We start from the raw sequence: 17,823 nt of genomic DNA, 5'->3' as shown, positions 1-17,823 counted from the left end.
TTGTTTTGCTGATTTCTCTTAATTTGTTATATTTTCAACACAGAAGACATTTGAATTTGATTCTACTAAGGGTAAAGATGTTGATTCATGTGCATTTTTCATGAAATTCAACTCGACAGCGGAATAATGAGCGAAAGAAGTTTGTTTACAAAAATCTCATTAGCCCTTTTGAAGAATTGATATTGCATTCATGAAAATCGCGCCATAATGATCACTTTTCAGTTGAACCTCCACTAGTTGGAGCAACGACCAGAGATGCCAGATTTGAAGATTTGTCTTCATTTTAAATGTTGTGAAGACGTGTTTTTAATTTTGAAGACAAATTTGTTCGGTTGTCTGGCTGATTTCTGGCAGAATTCTGGCTCAATATCAATAACCGATTCAGAATCCTGGCCGTTGAAGACAAATCAAGACATTTTTTATATAATGTGAAGACATTTGAAAAAAGGTACCTGGTATCCCTGGCAACGACTTGGACTATTGTCCAACTAAAAAGCATCTAAACCTCGATCTAAACGCAAAAATCTCATGTTAAATTTACTTTGACAATCAATCTGACAATAATTAGAAATGCGAACATATACATTTACATTCCCAACGTCTCCATTCGAGATGCATTATAGCGAAGACTGCATATCAAGAAGACTGGCAACACCGTCCAGAATCTGGAGACAGTAACAGCAACGCCACTTGCGGGTAAAGGTGGTGCTTCCCATAGTGATGCACACACACATATACACTTTTACATAAAGCTTCCTACCTTCCTCCAATAGAGGCGCTGCAACCTCTGTCGCTTCTCGTTTATATGGGGGAAGGAAAGAGATATCAGTCTTCTTAATATGTAGTCTTCGATTATAGTATAGGTGTTCACATTCGTCAAGTTTGAGTGTGTTGGTTTGTTGCTATTGAAATTAATCATGGCGGGCCAGGACCGCGAAGCACATAATCAACAAACCGACCAATCGAAACGAAGCTTGTAAGCACGTGGTAAAAATAAGTATGGCGTCCGGGATCGCAAAAGAGCAAATGTTTACATCACTAGCCAATCAGAATGAAGTATGGGACCACGCAATGAGGTTGATACTAAGGTGTGGCAATGCTGTTGCTCTCTCGCTCGATCTCTGTAAAGCACGTGGACAGCAGATATATGGAAAATATATGGAGTTGAACTTTATTACGTAATAAAGTTACAGAAATTGAGCGAGAGAGCAATACAGCATTGCCACACCTTAGTATCCAGTACATTGGGGACCATGTGCTTCTGTTTTCTTCTTCATTTCTTCTTGTTTGCCCGAAAAAAGTGACAGCTGATGCACACATAGAAAAAAAAATGTATACACCTATATACACCTCGGTCTCCATTGGAGAGTTTTTGACATTTGTCAATCGGTCCAACTACACGCTTATCCTCAGCTACTCATTGCAACTAAAAGGCTTTTACTCAAAAATGAGTAAAATTTGTTTGATAGTGCAATATGATGTCTGATCGAAGTAGGTCATCTCCATCCGACATCGGTACTACATCATTCCGACTACTCTCACCTATTTTCACTAATTTTTGTTGGTACGGTTTATTTTTCAGAAACGCGTCAAAAATGAGTACAGTCGTGATTCGCTGGTTGGGCCACACCTCTGTCCAACTAACAAATTTGATTCGTTTGTTGGACCGACTGACAGATGTCAAAAACTCCCCAAAGGAGACGTTAGTAGTATTGCATCTATTCACATCTCTAATAATTGTCAGATTGCTTGTCAAAGTAAATTTGACATAAGATTTTGACATTCAGATGCTTTTTAGTTGGACAATGGTCCAACTAGCGGAGGTTCAACTAAAAAGTGGTCCAGTTAAAAAGTGTTCAACCAGCGAATCACAACTGTAAAAGTAAGTGAGGCTATTCGGAATGATGTAGTACCGATGTCGGATGGAGATGACCTACTTCGATCAGACATCATATTAAACTTTCAAATTTTACTCATTTTGGAGTAAAAAGCGTTTTAGTTGAAATGAGTAGCTGAGGATAAGCGTGATCAGAGAAGCCAGATTTGAGGATTTGTCTTCATTTTGAAGACATCTGAAATGTTGTGAAGACGTGTTTTTCATTTTGAAGACATTTTTTTATGTCTGGCTGATTTAGAATAGAATAGATTTCTGGCTCAAAATCAATAATTGATTCAGAATCCTGGCCGTTGAAGACAAATGAAGACATTTTTTATGAAATGTGAAGACATTTGAAAATTATTTCTGATATCCCTGAGCGTGATAGCGAATCAAATTCGTTAGTTGGATAGAGGCTGTGGCCCAACCAGCGAATCACGAATGTATTTGAAATAAAGAAACAACGTTAATACACTTCACACGGAAGATACTGCATTTTGTATGATTTCAACGTACTACAGGTGCCCATCACATACTTGTTATGTACTTATTAAATAATATCCATAAAATTTAAAAATCTAGAGCTGAAATTTATATTGTTAGTTTTTCTATTTCGTCATCTGTTGCAGTTTATTAGATCATTTAAAGGTTCGCGATATTGAGAATGATTCTGCATGGTATTCACAATCATACCTTCGAGATGCGTGGTATCAATCAGATGTATTCATATGTCGCTCGTCAATGATTTTTTTTCGGGACTGCCGCAATAAGCAGTACAATTTATATTTTTTATTTTTAATATCTAATATAAAGCCAATTGACGCAATAAGCATATTCATCGCAATTAAAAAATTTTATAGCAATTTTGCACTTGAAATGTTCTTAACCTCACGGTATTAGAGCATGTCACCGTAGTAGTTTTGGAACATAAAAATCATGGATAAATACATATTTTTCGACGGAATCATGCGCTCGATTTCTTCTAGGGTTTTAAGATCGGTTTGTTATCCTACCAAAAAATAGTTTTTTCGTTTGAAATATGTGCCTCTGACAAGTGTCTCTAGTTTGGATCTCTTGGATGCTTCCCGCTCTTTGGATGTATTAAACATCATATTGGGGTGAAGATGAAGTTGCTTCTATAGAGCTGCGGCTTACTATTATGTCACGGTTGTCTGTAGTACCCGACTAATTAATCTAAGGCCTATGATTGATCTAAACCGGGACACATATTGCACATTGTTTACTGCGAATGAACTGACAGGGTATAGTGGACGCAATATTGTGTATGAAATTCGTTTCCACACTTCACATTTGTACGGTTTTACGTTTGTGTGCATCTGCATATGGCGGTCGATGTTCAGTTTCTCGCGAAATCGCTTTCCTTTGCGATTTGTCGCTGGTGTGCACAAACATGTGTTTTTTTAAGTTCTGTTTTTCGTAAAATCTCTTTCCACACACATCACATTTGTGAGGTTCGTCGCTTGTGTGCACAAGCATATGTTTTTTTAAGTGATGTTTTTCGTGAAATCCCTTTCCACACACTTCACATTTATGCGGTTTGTCGCTTGTGTGCACAAGCATATGGTGGTTGAGGTACTGCTTTCCGCGAAATCCTTTTCCACATACTTCACATTTGTGCGGTTTGTCGCTCATGTGCACGATCATATGTTGGTTGAGATATACTGTTCTTTGAAATACCTTTCCACACACTTCACAATTGTGCTGTTTGGCGCTTGTATGCACAAGCATATGTTGTTTGACGTTATGTTTTTCGCGAAATTCTTTACCACACACTTCACAATTATGCGGTTTTCCATGTGTGTGCACATGCATATGGCGGCTGAGGTGATGTTTTACGCGAAATCCTTTTCCACACACTTCACATTTGTGCGGTTTTTCATTTGTGTGCACAAGCATATGGTAGTTAAGGTATGGCTTTCCGCGAAATCCTTTTCCACACACATCGCATTTGTGCGGTTTTTCAATTGTGTGCACACGCATATGGTAATTGAAGTTCTGCTTTCCGCGAAATTCCTTACCACACACTTCACATTTGTGCGGTTTTTCTTCTGTGTGCACAAGCATATGTATGTTGAGGTCCTGCTTTCTGCGAAATCCCTTTCCACATACTTCACATTTGTGCGGTTTGTCGCTTGTGTGCACAATCATATGTAGATGGAGTTTCTTTATGCTGGCAAATCCCTTTCCACACAGTCCACATTCGTACGGTTTATCGTTCGAGTGAAATTTCTTATGTCCATTAAGTTGAATGACTCTGAAAAATGCCTCCCCGCACACGTCACATTTGTGAGGTTTTTCCTTGTGATATATCATATGAACTCTGATTTGTCTGAGTTTACTAAATTTTCTTCCACACAAATCACATATGTAAGGATGATTCAATCGATGATGGTTAAGCAGGAAGATAGAAGAAAATTCCTCGTCACAAATCTCACATCGGAGACCAATGGCATCTGATAGCGGTTGTCCGGTTTCTATTTCAGGCAGTATATCTATTATTTCGATTTCTTCTATCTTCAACAGAAAGGGGGTGTTGAATTCGACGGGTTCTCCTGGCTCATTCTCCTCATTAGATTTTGAAATTTGCTGATCCATGACCATACTGTAGGTACCTAAAATGTTCAACAAAATTCAATGAGTTATCTGCCTTTACGCTAGCTGTGTTGAGATATTTTTAGTGTTTTATTTATTTTTCTCCCGAAACCCTAATTCACTGAAACTGTGAAAATCGCAATATTTTCAAGAGACTGGTGCGAATGGTTCCGGTTGGAATTTTAATGGAAGAAATAGTTTAAACTTCTTCTTTATGGTTATATTTTTGAAATCCGGTTGGGGTATCATCGCAAGAAAAACTTTCTTTGTTGGACCGCTTTGTTGCACACCTAGTTTGTTAAATTTTTTGGTGAGACTAAAGGCAATATAGGGACCCCTTTTTAAAATTTCGAAAGAGAAGCCGTATAAGCTTTGAAACTTTTAAATCTTTTGTTATACTGATTGCTATTAATAAATTTCTTCGAAATTTTGTCAAAAATATGTGAGGCAATGTAGTATTAAATTTTGCAATATGGAGGATATGTTGATAATACCGTAAGAAAACACGAGGTAATTCTGGAGGTGAAGGTGAGATAACTTTATTTGGTTCTTGTTCGTTAAGTTGTATAATGTTAACATAGTTCGATATCCATTGATAATATTTAGAGCACTGTTTATCACAGTCCCCCAATGGCTGCCGTACCCTGTCATACTCTCTGCCTATATTAATCCCAGAAGAAGAGAAGACAATCGCATAGCTAATTTGATCCTAACCTAACCTTAATATTGAACCAGCTTCTCATTGGTCGTTTTACCGGTCAAGAGCGTTCATAATATTTACAAACGGGATGCAAATCAAGGCTGCTGGATCTATTTCGGCTATTTTTCATACACATCAACATTTCATGCAAATTGAGTAAAAGTTCTGAATGACGATATAACCACAGACCAAATTACATAACACTATGAGGAAATTCTCTCAAAAAACATCGATCCGACAATTTTCTCAGAACAGTAGCTCCACCTTTTATTCATGGTCCCAAACACTCATTTGCTGGTGTGTGGCCTCTCAGGTTTGGGAACAATTTTTCACTAGTGGTCTATCCCCCATATGCTAGTTCATATATCAGTGGCGCCATAATTGCAAATGTGGCCACAGTCCCAACTACAAATATATTTAAAACGACCGTTAAAGCCGGCGAAGCATTGTTTTCAAGTGTTATGTCTTAGTCTGTGATATAGCTACGTGTATTGTTAAGAGAAAAATGAAACAAATAAAATTTAAATTTTAACTACAGTTAGTATTGAGAATTCTTGGTTGAGGTGCGATCATTAAGGTATAATTATCAGGCATTGCATTTATCACTCATATGAATAAATGCGTCCGGAAAATTTACTACTGCGACAATAAAAATTCGTATTTTCACACGAAAACTTATTGACACACAACTTGTGTCCGAATAAATAAATTGCATATAATACAACGCATTATTTCTTCGGATAAATAAATTCGCTGGAGAATGAGCGAATGAGTTTATCACGGTATCCTTTTTGCGCTCGCTGCCTTGCTGGCGCTATTCCGAAACACGAAAAAATGAATCTATCGTGCAACTTTCTAGTTTTTCTTTGAAATGAAGTGTATATTTTGACACTTTTATTGATTTCCACGAAATTAAAATATTATCACCTTCTCCGGTGAAAAGGAAAAACCAGATAAATTCTATCGGGAAAAATATTCTCCAGCTGTCATTTATAAAACTGTCAGCCAATTTGAACATTTGAAATAGCTCGCCTAAAGTATTTATAATGGTTTTCAAATACTCTATGACACTGTAAAGCTTATTCTGGACATGCACAATACCGGTTGGTCAGGTTTCATGATGAAAATAATCCGACCGAAAAGCTAATTTCGATTTGTTTTTCTCCACGTATGACAGCTGGAGGAAAACAATTCGTTTAACCCACTAATACAGTTACAGATTGTCAAGTACTCTATACGCAAAAGCTCAAGGTTCCCACTTTAAGCTTAACGTTCAACCAGATGACTTCTCAGAGCATCCCACTGAGATGTCCAAAAAATTGTTTCAAAATCGTTCAACACGGGTCCAACGATGGACGTTCGTTGAACGGTTATTTGGACGATGTCCAAATTGGTCCAATGAACGTCCTTCATTGGACGATTTTGAAACCAACCGTTCTTAGAGGGATAGCACGTTTCGTATGACGGTTCTAACTGTCAAGCGCCGTTCTGTGAATGGCACATTGGTTACATACAAAGAATATTTTGTTCGTGTATCACAGCGGAATATTCTTTTTCAACAGTACATGCATTAGGAACGGAAAAATTGTGTTTTGAAAAATCTTCCGAAAGTGGTTCGAAAAAAAGTGGAAATTTTCAGCCCATCTCAGTCAGATCCGTTAATGTAGTGCAGCAACTACACGGATAAATAAAACCACCTACAGAATAAGTTCTTTTAACTTACTTTTGAGTTGTGCGTTGCTTTCGCACTTAAACAAAACGAGATTTGACTCAGTCGAGGTCTTCCGTGGAGGAAGGTACTTTTGAGTTGTTTGGGGTATACTCAAAATTAGGTAAATTCAACTTAAATTTTGGTATATTGAATTCAAGGATAAGTATAAAAACCCCATCAATGAGTTGTAAATGTTGCCGTGGTTAAATGGAAATTACCTTCAACACGATTTACCTAAATTTACCTTCCTCCACGATATCCCGAGATTGAGTCAAAAGAACTCAATTTTAGGTAGTTTTTTCATTTGCGTGTACCCAGTCAAACCATTCCGGAACCGATTCGGGCTTCTGAGCCCCGGTCAAACCATTCGGAATTTGATTCGTAATCCTGAATGGAGTCAGTATGGATCCCAAATTAAATGCAACAACCGATTCTGAGTCGGAATCGGTTTTTGCATTTGATTTGGAATCCATAATGACTCCATTCAGAAATCCGAACCGGTTCCGGAATGAGTTCAAGTGGGGTGGATTCAGTATGCAATGCATCAACCGATTGAGTCGGAATCGGTTATTCTCTTTGAGCCAGATTCCATACTGAATCCATTCATGAATCGAACCGGTTCCGGAATGGATTTGATAGTTGGCATAAGTTGGCATGGCGGCGCTAGTGCTTTAACGTATATTCATTCAAAAGTTTACACAAATTTTATTAACATATTTATTCAATCATGGATGTGTGTTCTCTATGGTAGTTTTGAAACATGAAAATGATGGACATGCATATTTTTCGACGGAAACGTGCGCTCACTTTCTTCAAGCGATTCAAGATCGCGTTTTTATCCTACTAAAAATATGTTTTTGTCGCTGGAAATATATACTTCTGGCAAGTATCTCACAATCTCTTTGGAGGTAGTAAACATCATTTTGGGATGATGTTGCTTCTATAGAGCTGCTGCTTAATATTTTGTCATATTGGTTGTCTGTAGTACACGACCTATAGTTAATGTATTCTCAGGCATATGATTGATCTAAACCGGAACACACATGTCACTAGAGACTCCAGATTTGACGATTTGTCTTCATTTTGAAGACATTTGAAATGTTGTGAAGACGTGTTTTTCATTTTGAAGACAATTTTGTTCGGATGTCTGACTGATTTCAGGCAGAATTGTGGCTCAAAATCAATAACCGATTCAGAATCCTGGCCGTTGAAGACAAATTAAATTTTTTTTATGAAATGTGAAGACATTTGAAAAATATACATTGTTTATTTCGAGTGAATTGACATGTGACGGTGGAAGCAATATCGTCTATGAAATTCTTTTTTACACACTTCACATTTGTACGGTTTTTCATTTGTGTGCACACGCATATGGCGACCGAGTTGATGTTTTAGGCGAAATTCTTTTCCACACAATTCACATTTGTGCGGTTTTTCATTTGTGTGCACAAGAATATGGCATTTCAGGTGGTGCTTTTCACAAAATTCTTTTCCACACACTTCACATTTGTACGGTTTGTTTTTTGTGTGCACAAGCATATGTTTTTTGAAGTACTGTATATCGTAAATTTCCTTTCCACATACTTCACATTTGTGCGGTTTATCATTTGTGTGCATAAGCATATGTTGGTTGAGGTAATGTTTCCAGCGAAATGTCATTCCACACACTTCACATTTGTGCGGTTTTTCATTTGTGTGCACAAGCATATGGCGGCCTAGGTGATGTTTTAAGCGAAATTCCTTTCCACACACTTCGCATTTGTGCGGTTTTTCATTTGTGTGCACAAGCATATGGTGTTTGAGGTACAGCTTTCCGCGAAATCCTTTTCCACACACTTCACATTTGTGCCGTTTTTCTTTTGTATGCACAAGCATATGACGGTCGAGCTGATTTTCTAGGCGAAATCCTTTTCCACATACTTTACATTTGTGCGGTTTGTCGCTTGTGTGCAAAAGCATATGTTTTTTGAAGTACTGTATATCGTAAAATTCCTTTCCACACACTTCACATTTGTACGGTGTATCATTTGTGTGCATAAGCATATGTTGGTTGAGGTATTGTTTCCAGCGAAATTTCTTTCCACACTCTTCACACTTGTGCGGTTTTTCATTTGTGTGCAAAAGCATATGGCGGTCTAGGTGATGTTTTAAGCGAAATTCCTTTCCACACACTTCGCATTTGTGAGGTTTTTCATTTGTGTGCACAAGCATATGATGGTGAAGGTACATCTTTCCGCGAAATCCTTTTCCACACACTTCACATTTGTGCGGTTTTTCTTTTGTATGCACAAGCATATGTTGGTTGCAATTCTGTTTCGCGCGAAATCCCTTTCCACACACTTCACATTTGTGCGGTTTGTCGCTTGTGTGCATAACCATATGTAAATTGAGTTTCTTTTTGCTGGGAAATCTCTTTCCACATATTCCACATTCGTACGGTTTATCGTTCGAGTGAAATTTCTTATGTTCATTAAGTTGAATGACTCTGAAAAATGCTTTCTCGCACACGTCACATTTGTGAGATTTTTCCTTGTGATATATCATATGAACTCTGATTTGATTGAGTTTACTATATTTTCTTCCACACAAATCACATATGTAAGGATGATTCAATTGATGATGGTTAAACAGGAAGATAGAATGAAATTCCTCGTCACAAATCTCACACACGAGACTAATGGCATCTGATAGCGGTTGTTCGGTTTCTATTTCAGGCAGTGTATCTATTATTTCGATTTCTTCTACCTTCAACAGAAAAGAGGTGCTGTGTTCGACGGGTTCTCCTTGTTCGTTCTCATTGAGTTTCGAATTTTGCTGATCCATGACCACGCTGTAGACACCTAAAATGTTCAACAAAGTTCAATGAGTTCTTTGCGTTTGTGCTAGCTGTGTTGAAATATTTTAGTGTCATATTGATTTCGCCCGCCACCCTTATTCACTGAAACTGTGAAAATCGCAATATTTTCAAGTGACTCGTGCGAATGGTTCCGGTTGGAATTTTAATGGAAGAAGTGGCTTAAACTTCTTGTTTTGGTTATATTTTTAAACTCCGGTTAGGGTCATGGTGTTTGGTAGAACTATTTCATTCGAAAAAAAATCGGCATTGCTAGAACTTCAGCATGTGATAGAATGGGCTTTTCCCTTTCATTTAAAAGTAAAATTAAAATATTCTGTCGGGGGCTCCAGACCAACTTTTTATTTTAATGTTTTTTTGTTTGAAAACTTAGGTTTTTCAAGGATACTGGTTCACATTTTTGCCGTTAGGTAGTACTTTAGACATTCAAATATTACCAAAAGTGAGAATCTGATGGACAGTTTCATTGTGTACAACTTTATAGAAAACTACATCGCTATCTAAAATCGACAGAGAAAGCTATTAACTTTTTAACAAAGTTTCTTGATTCGCACGGGGCCTATTGGTTAAGAAGCTTTATTCGAAAAACATTTTCATTTGTAAAAAAATGGATCGCTCTATTTTAACAGTGTGCTCAGAAAACCTGAATGCTAGCAAAGTCCATCCTTTAAGCGGAAAAAAACATAATTCCAGATTCCACCGTTTTATGCGCACCAATGATATTTTGGGAGCAAGGAAAGAGTAGATGAAATCTGAACGAAATTAAGACTCTTTTGAAAGATGCTGGGTAATGCAGCAGAATGAAACAGTTTTTTTCTATCACAGATATATTTGTTTCTTCTTTATTATTTCTTCACTCATTCTGGAGTATGCTTGATGTAATCTTGAATCAACCTTTTTGCTCGTTAGCATCTTGTGGGATATATTTGGTTCAAATTTTAATTTTATATTTGATCAAACTCGATTAGATATGCAGTCATTTGATTTGATTTCGATTGAGAATCCTGATTGACAGTTTCATAAAGGATAGAAAAAAAAATCGGTGAAATTTATGTTCAAGTTTGTTAACTTTTGGGAATCACTGTACATTGAACAGAAATCGCTATAGTGAATGAGAAATAAAGGTTTTGTACGAAGATAGCGATCTCAATATAAAAGTAGATATAGAAAGTATCACCTTTACCCGAAAGACGTGTTGCTGTTAATGTCTCCAGATTCTGAACTGAACTGGCAATTCTGTCTTCTTGATATGTGGTCTTGTATTACTGTAAACAGACTTGTATTACTTTGAGAATTTACTGAATGTATAGTCCAGCCTGATATTTTCTTGTTCGTTTTCTGTTGTGATCCGTGTTCAACGAGTAACGACTCCTGAGTTTCTTCTTAAAGGAAATTATGAAACTTGGTTTTGTTCTTTTTTCTAAGATTATGCTAAAGAAGTATGTTTGTTTACTTTGCACGATAGGTAGCCGGTGACATGTTCGATTGGTAGATTTGGCTTCATTCTGTGCGAGCCTTTACATAAGTAAACAACGCCTTTGGGTATACCCACTTTAAGCTTTTGCCACATGACGTTCTGCCAGATGACATCTCAGAGCATAGCACGTTCCGTACGACGGTTCTGTCAAGCGCCGTTCTGTGAATGGCACATTGTTTACATACAAAGAATATTTTGTTCGTGTATCACAGCGGAATATTCTTTTTCAACAGGACATGCACTGCCGCTAGAAGCATAATTGTCCCATGTGTATAGGGATTCCCATAGCACATGGGACAGTAATGCTTCTAGCGGCAGTGCATTAGGAACGGAAAAATTGTGTTTTGAAAAATCTTCCGAAAGTGGTTCGAAAAAAAGTGGAAATTTTCAGCCCATCTCAGTCAGATCCGTTAATGTAGTGCAGCAACTACACGGATAAATAAAACCACCTACAGAATAACACAGAGAACAGACATCCATGATCGAACAAAAATATTTAAAAAACGTGTGTAAACATTTAAATTAATATACGATAAACACTAGCGCCGCCACACCAACCTATCCCAACCATCCGTCAAATCCATTCCGGAACCGGTTCGAAATCCTGAATGGATTCAGTATGGAATCTTGCTCAAAGAAAACAACCGATTCCAACTCTATCTGTTGATGCATTTGAGCTGGAATTCATGCTGGAAGTCCGAACCGGTTTCGGACTAGTTTGACTGGGTAGAGGAATAACCGCTGTCAATTCAGTCGAACTCAGTCACAAAAAAACATGACGACAGCAGCGCACCTGGTTTGGATATCCCAACTACCTTCGAAACCGTTAGAGATTTTACACAAGTTGTATGCTGAAGATGGACGTCTGTTCTCTGTGAGAATAAGTTCTTTTAACTTACTTTTGAGTTGTGCGTTGCTTTCGCACTTATTAGTGTTGTCAAAAACAAAACGAGAGATTCGACTCAGTCGAGGTCTTCCGTGACGGAAGGTACTTTTGAGTTATTTGGGGTATACTCAAAATTAGGTAAATTCAACTTAAATATTGGTATATTGAATTCAAGGATGAGTATAAAAAACCCATCAATGAGTTGTAAATTTTGCCGTGGTTAAATGGAAATTACCTTCACGGAGAAAAAGAAAAATGCTAAGTAGCATATTATTTATCACAATTTTAACATTAATTGCTTTTAAATATTGACATGCATATTATGTATGTACCGCAAGAATAAGTTTTATGCATTGCCATGCATTTTATGATTTTATTATTTTTCGTGCATAAAGCGCTACTAGCGTTACTCTTAGGACTTAACCATTTTTCATTTATACGTTTGCTCGCAAAAGATCTCTAACGTCTAACAATTTGATTTTGATTTCTATTGTGCATTTTTCATATTTCTGCAAGTTTTAGTTTTCCGACGTTTTCAATGCGCTGATATTCGTCCAGGTATTATTGTTTTATATTATAAAACGGGTTAAAGTAGATCCGAAGTGTCCGCGTGAATTTGAGCCTCAAGAAATTCGATCCGGTAATTTACGCTTCAGGTAAGCTATACGTACCGAAAATTAATAGATCTACTGTAAGAAATGGAGCTGTAAATGTGAGGACATGTTCCCTCACAGATGACTCAATATGAAAATTAAAACATTGTATTTGTATTTGGTTTAGTGTTCATTAAGAAAGCCCGCTGTTTCTGATACTGTTTTTTTTTTCATTTTACACAGGAACCTGTTGTTATCTGTTGTCATGAAATTGTGCGTCGAGACGATAATCATATAAAATCTGTGTAATAAACATCGGATTTAACATTTATGATAGGCAATTTTGTTGAATATTCTACCAATTTCATTGAAATGTTTCGCTTAGTATGTAACTATTCCGTTGAAGCATATTTTCAATTATCTTTAAAATTATTGGCAGCATTAAAATGAAATTGAGAGAATATTTGATAAAATTGTTTGCTTTTTTCATTTTGATTTTTAAGTTCAAATATTTAGAAAAAATAAACATGCAAAAACAAATCTGTCGTTGATTAAACGTATTTTATGCATTGTTAGAATAAAATTGCAATAAGCATTCCCAAAATAAAAATAGATTATGCTATGATCGAATATTACCATATTTATGCATTCCAATGGGTGAATAGACCGAATATGGTTTTTGCATAAAATTGATGCTATTTAGTATTTTTCTTTTTCTCCGTGTTCAACACGGTTTACCTAAATTTACCTTCCTCCACGATATCCCGAGATTGAGTCAAAAGAACTCAATTTTAGGTAGTTTTTGACGTAGGACTACGTCTTTGTTTTCGATATAGGGGTGCACGTTACAAATTCTACAAAAATGGTATGTAACGAAAAGTGGTCCAATTTTAAACACATATAATTCAGCCATCTCACGATAAATTTTCAATTTTTTTGCGCATATCGCCCCGAAATACTTCTAAGAATAGATTCCAATAGATAATCCTAACGATTTTTGATATCATGGCATTAAAAATTTAAATAATGAACAACCTAGTCAAAATATCGCGCATGTACACACAGAAGACAGCGCTTCCCTAGTCCAGCACGACAGATTTGTGTACCTAGCGCGCTACGCTTCTATGAATGACGTCATCATCGACTATTTAAACGGACGGATTTCGCCGAAGCAGCTCAGTCGCCTGTTGAGCGGCAGGCGAAGCAGATCACTGCGCTGTGTGCTTTTACAGCCAGTGTAGCAGAGTTAGAAGTCCGTTACACTGCCTGTGGAGGTACGCTACCCAGTGAATGCGAATGAGCTTGTCCGTATGCTATCTTTTGTGTTGTGCTCGTTTCCAGCACATTTTTATGTACAATTGTTCGTACACAAAATAGTTTGTACATGCGAGCTCCATTTGCAAACACGGTTAACATAGTGTCGTGGTATTAGTTGTCTCTTTCGCTCTACCCATCATCATCAGCGTTGATTCATTTTGCTTTGTGCGCTTGGGTTTAACGTTTGAGTCGAATGTGTAGGTAGTTAGATCTAGTTTGTTACTAAATTGCACAACGAAAGTTTATTATTTACGTTCGATCAATTCATTGATTCATTCCCCCATCACGTGATTCATTTCCACTCAGCCTATCAAAATACTATATTTTTAATCTACTAATGGGTACATACTACAAAGCCAATTTATGAATGAATACACTGCCACTTAAAAACCGTTGCAAAAACGCATCTTGTGCATATATAAAATTGTTTTCGATTCTCATATATTTATATTTTCGATATATCATTAAGACCACTGCATTCGCTATATTGGTATGCGTACTTTAGGAAAGTTATAATAATGGAAAAATATAACTAGAATGCTTGGTCTATACATGAAATGTGATTATATTGTCTAAAATTTGATTTTTCTTCACTGGTCCGGGTTTTTTACCATACACAATCGAAAAGGTTTTACAAGCTAATCTTATTCTATAAAGATTTAGTTCCAGATATTAGTTCGGTCACAGTTTTCTGTACTTTCTTCAGATCTTCTTAAATAAGTTTAATCGGATTCGATCACCTAATACAAATGAAATGACCTGATAACCAAGAAGGTGTAATATTGTAATATTCGATGTTGATTGGTTGTGATTAAACCATACGTAAGAAATATGTTTGATTTATTATTACTATAAATGTACTAAGAAAATAAGTATTTTATATTAAGTAGTATAGTCCTACGTCTACAGCTCGTGCAACCCCATAGGGCTGCCCCTTGCAGTTTTTCATTCGCGTGTACCCAGTCAAACCATTCCGGAACCGGTTCGGGCCTCTGAGTCCCGGTCGAACCATTCGAAATTTCCCGGTCAAACCATTCGGAATTTGATTCGGAATCCTGAATGGAGTCATTATGGATTCCAAATCAAATGCAACAACCGATTCTGAGTCGGAATCGGTTGTTGCATTTGATTTGGAATCCATAATGACTCCATTCAGAAATCCGAACCGGTTCCGGAATGAGTTTAACTGGGTTGATTCGTAACCCTGAATGGAGTCAGTATGGATCCCAAATTAAATAGTCGGAATCGCGATTCCGACTCAGAATCGGTTGTTGCATTTGATTTGGAATCCATACTGACTCCATTCAGAAATCCGAACCGGTTCCGGAATGAGTTCAAGTGGGGTGGATTCAGTATCCCTCTAAGAACGGTTGGTTTCAAAATCGTCCAATGAAGGACGTTCGTTGGACCAATTTGGACAACGTCCAAATAACCGTTCAACGAACGTCCATCGTTGGACCCGTGTTGAACGATTTTGAAACAATTTTTTGGACGTCTCAGTGGGATGGAATGCATCAACCGATTGAGTCGGAATCGGTTGTTTTCTTTGAGCCAGATTCCATACTGAATCCATTCAGGATATCGAACCGGTTCCGGAATGGATTTGATAGATAGTTGGCATAAGTTGGCATGGCAGCGCTAGTGCTTTAACGTATATTCATTCAAAAGGTAATACAAATTTTATTAACATATTTATTCAGTCATGGATGTGTGTTCTCTGTGGCAAGTATCTCACAATCTCTTTGGAGGTAGTAAACATCATTTGGAGATGATGTTGCTTCTATAGAGCTGCTGCTTAATATTTTGTCATATTGGTTGTCTGTAGTACACGACCTATAGTTAATGTATTCTCAGGCATATGATTGATCTAAACCGGAACACACATGTCACTAAAAACACCAGATTTGACGATTTGTCTTCATTTTGAAGACATTTGAAATGTTGTGAAGACGTGTTTTTCATTTTAAAGACAATTTTGTTCGGATGTCTGACTGATTTCAGGCAGAATTGTGGCTCAAAATCAATAACCGATTCAGAATCCTGGCCGTTGAAGACAAATGAAATTTTTTTATGAAATGTGAAGACATTTGAAAAATATACATTGTTCATTTCGAGTGAATTGACATGTGACGGTGGAAGCAATATCGTCTATGAAATTCTTTTTTACACACTTCACATTTGTACGGTTTTTCCTTTGTGTGCACACGCATATGGCGACCGAGTTGATGTTTTAGGCGAAATTCTTTTCCACACAATTCACATTTGTGCGGTTTTTCATTTGTGTGCACAAGAATATGGCATTTCAGGTGGTGCTTTTCACAAAATTCTTTTCCACACACTTCACATTTGTACGGTTTGTTTTTTGTGTGCACAAGCATATGTTTTTTGAAGTATCGTATATCGTAAATTTCATTTCCACGCTCTTCACATTTGTGCAGTTTATCATTTGTGTGCATAAGCATATGTTGGCTGAGGTAATGTTTCCTGCGAAATCTTATTCCACACCCTTCACATTTGTGCGGTTTTTCATTTGTGTGCACAAGCATATGGCGGTCTAGGTGATGTTTTAAGCGAAATTCCTTTCCACACACTTCGCATTTGTGCGGTTTTTCATTTGTGTGCACAAGCATATGGTGTTTGAGGTACAGCTTTCCACGAAATCCTTTTCCACACACTTCACATTTGTGCCGTTTTTCTTTTGTATGCACAAGCATATGACGGTCGAGCTGATTTTCTAGGCGAAATCCTTTTCCACATACTTTACATTTGTGCGGTTTGTCGCTTGTGTGCAAAAGTATATGTTTTTTGAAGTACTGTATATCGTAAAATTCCTTTGCACACACTTCACATTTGTGCGGTGTATCATTTGTGTGCATAAGCATATGTTGGTTGAGGTATTGTTTCCAGCGAAATTTCTTTCCACACTCTTCACACTTGTGCGGTTTTTCATTTGTGTGCAAAAGCATATGGTGGTCTAGGTGATGTTTTAAGCGAAATTCCTTTCCACACACTTCGCATTTGTGCGGTTTTTCATTTGTGTGCACAAGCATATGATGTTTGAGGTACATCTTCCCGCGAAATCCTTTTCCACACACTTCACATTTGTGCGGTTTTTCATTTGTGTGCACAAGCATATGTTGGTTGCAATTCTGTTTCGCGCGAAATCCCTTTCCACACACTTCACATTTGTGCGGTTTGTCGGTTGTGTGCATAACCATATGTAAATTGAGTTTCTTTTTGCTGGTAAATCTGTTTCCACATATTCCACATTCGTACGGTTTATCATTCGAGTGAAATTTCTTATGTTCATTAAGTAGAGTGACTCTGAAAAATGCTTTTTCGCATATGTCACATTTGTGAGATTTTTCCTTGTGATATATCATATGAACTCTGATTTGTCTGAGTTTACTAAATTTTCTTCCACACAAATCACATATATAAGGATGATTCAATCGATGATGATTAAACAGGGAGATAGAATGAAATTCCTCGTCACAAATCTCACACACGAGACTAATGGCATCTGATAGCGGTTGTTCGGTTTCTATTTCAGGCAGTGTATCTATTATTTCGATTTCTTCTACCTTCAACGGAAAAGAGGTGCTGCGTTCGACGGGTTCTCCTTGTTCGTTCTCGTTAGGTTTCGAATTTTGCTGATCCATGACCACGCTGTAGACACCTAAAATGTTCAACAAAGTTCAATGAGTTCTTTGCGTTTGTGCTAGCTGTGTTGAATTATTTTAGTGTCATATTGATTTCGCCCGCAACCCTTATTCACTGAAACTGTGAAAATCGC

At 37.2% G+C, this 17,823-nt stretch overlaps 1 protein-coding gene across 5 annotated transcripts in view; it reads right to left on the bottom strand.

Moving 5' to 3' along the window:
• Positions 1-2,423: 2,423 nt before the first annotated feature.
• LOC131692232 (zinc finger protein 664-like) overlaps positions 2,424-17,823 on the bottom strand; it is a 49,472-nt gene continuing 34,072 nt past the window's right edge. For 2 of the 5 annotated variants that reach the window (XM_058979155.1, XM_058979156.1), the window contains one exon: positions 2,424-4,509. In XM_058979155.1, the coding sequence (XP_058835138.1) occupies positions 3,182-4,498 (1,317 nt within the window). In that variant the 5' untranslated portion in view covers positions 4,499-4,509 and the 3' untranslated portion in view covers positions 2,424-3,181. Of the gene's footprint in view, positions 4,510-5,972; positions 9,741-15,647; positions 17,707-17,823 lie in introns of those variants that run through there. The other 3 variants (XM_058979150.1, XM_058979152.1, XM_058979151.1) reach the window with 2 other exon arrangements.

Source organism: Topomyia yanbarensis, chromosome 3 (genome assembly GCF_030247195.1).
Source record: "Topomyia yanbarensis strain Yona2022 chromosome 3, ASM3024719v1, whole genome shotgun sequence".
Taxonomy (NCBI): Eukaryota; Metazoa; Arthropoda; class Insecta; order Diptera; family Culicidae; genus Topomyia; species Topomyia yanbarensis.
This window is presented reverse-complemented; position numbering and strand designations above follow the sequence as displayed.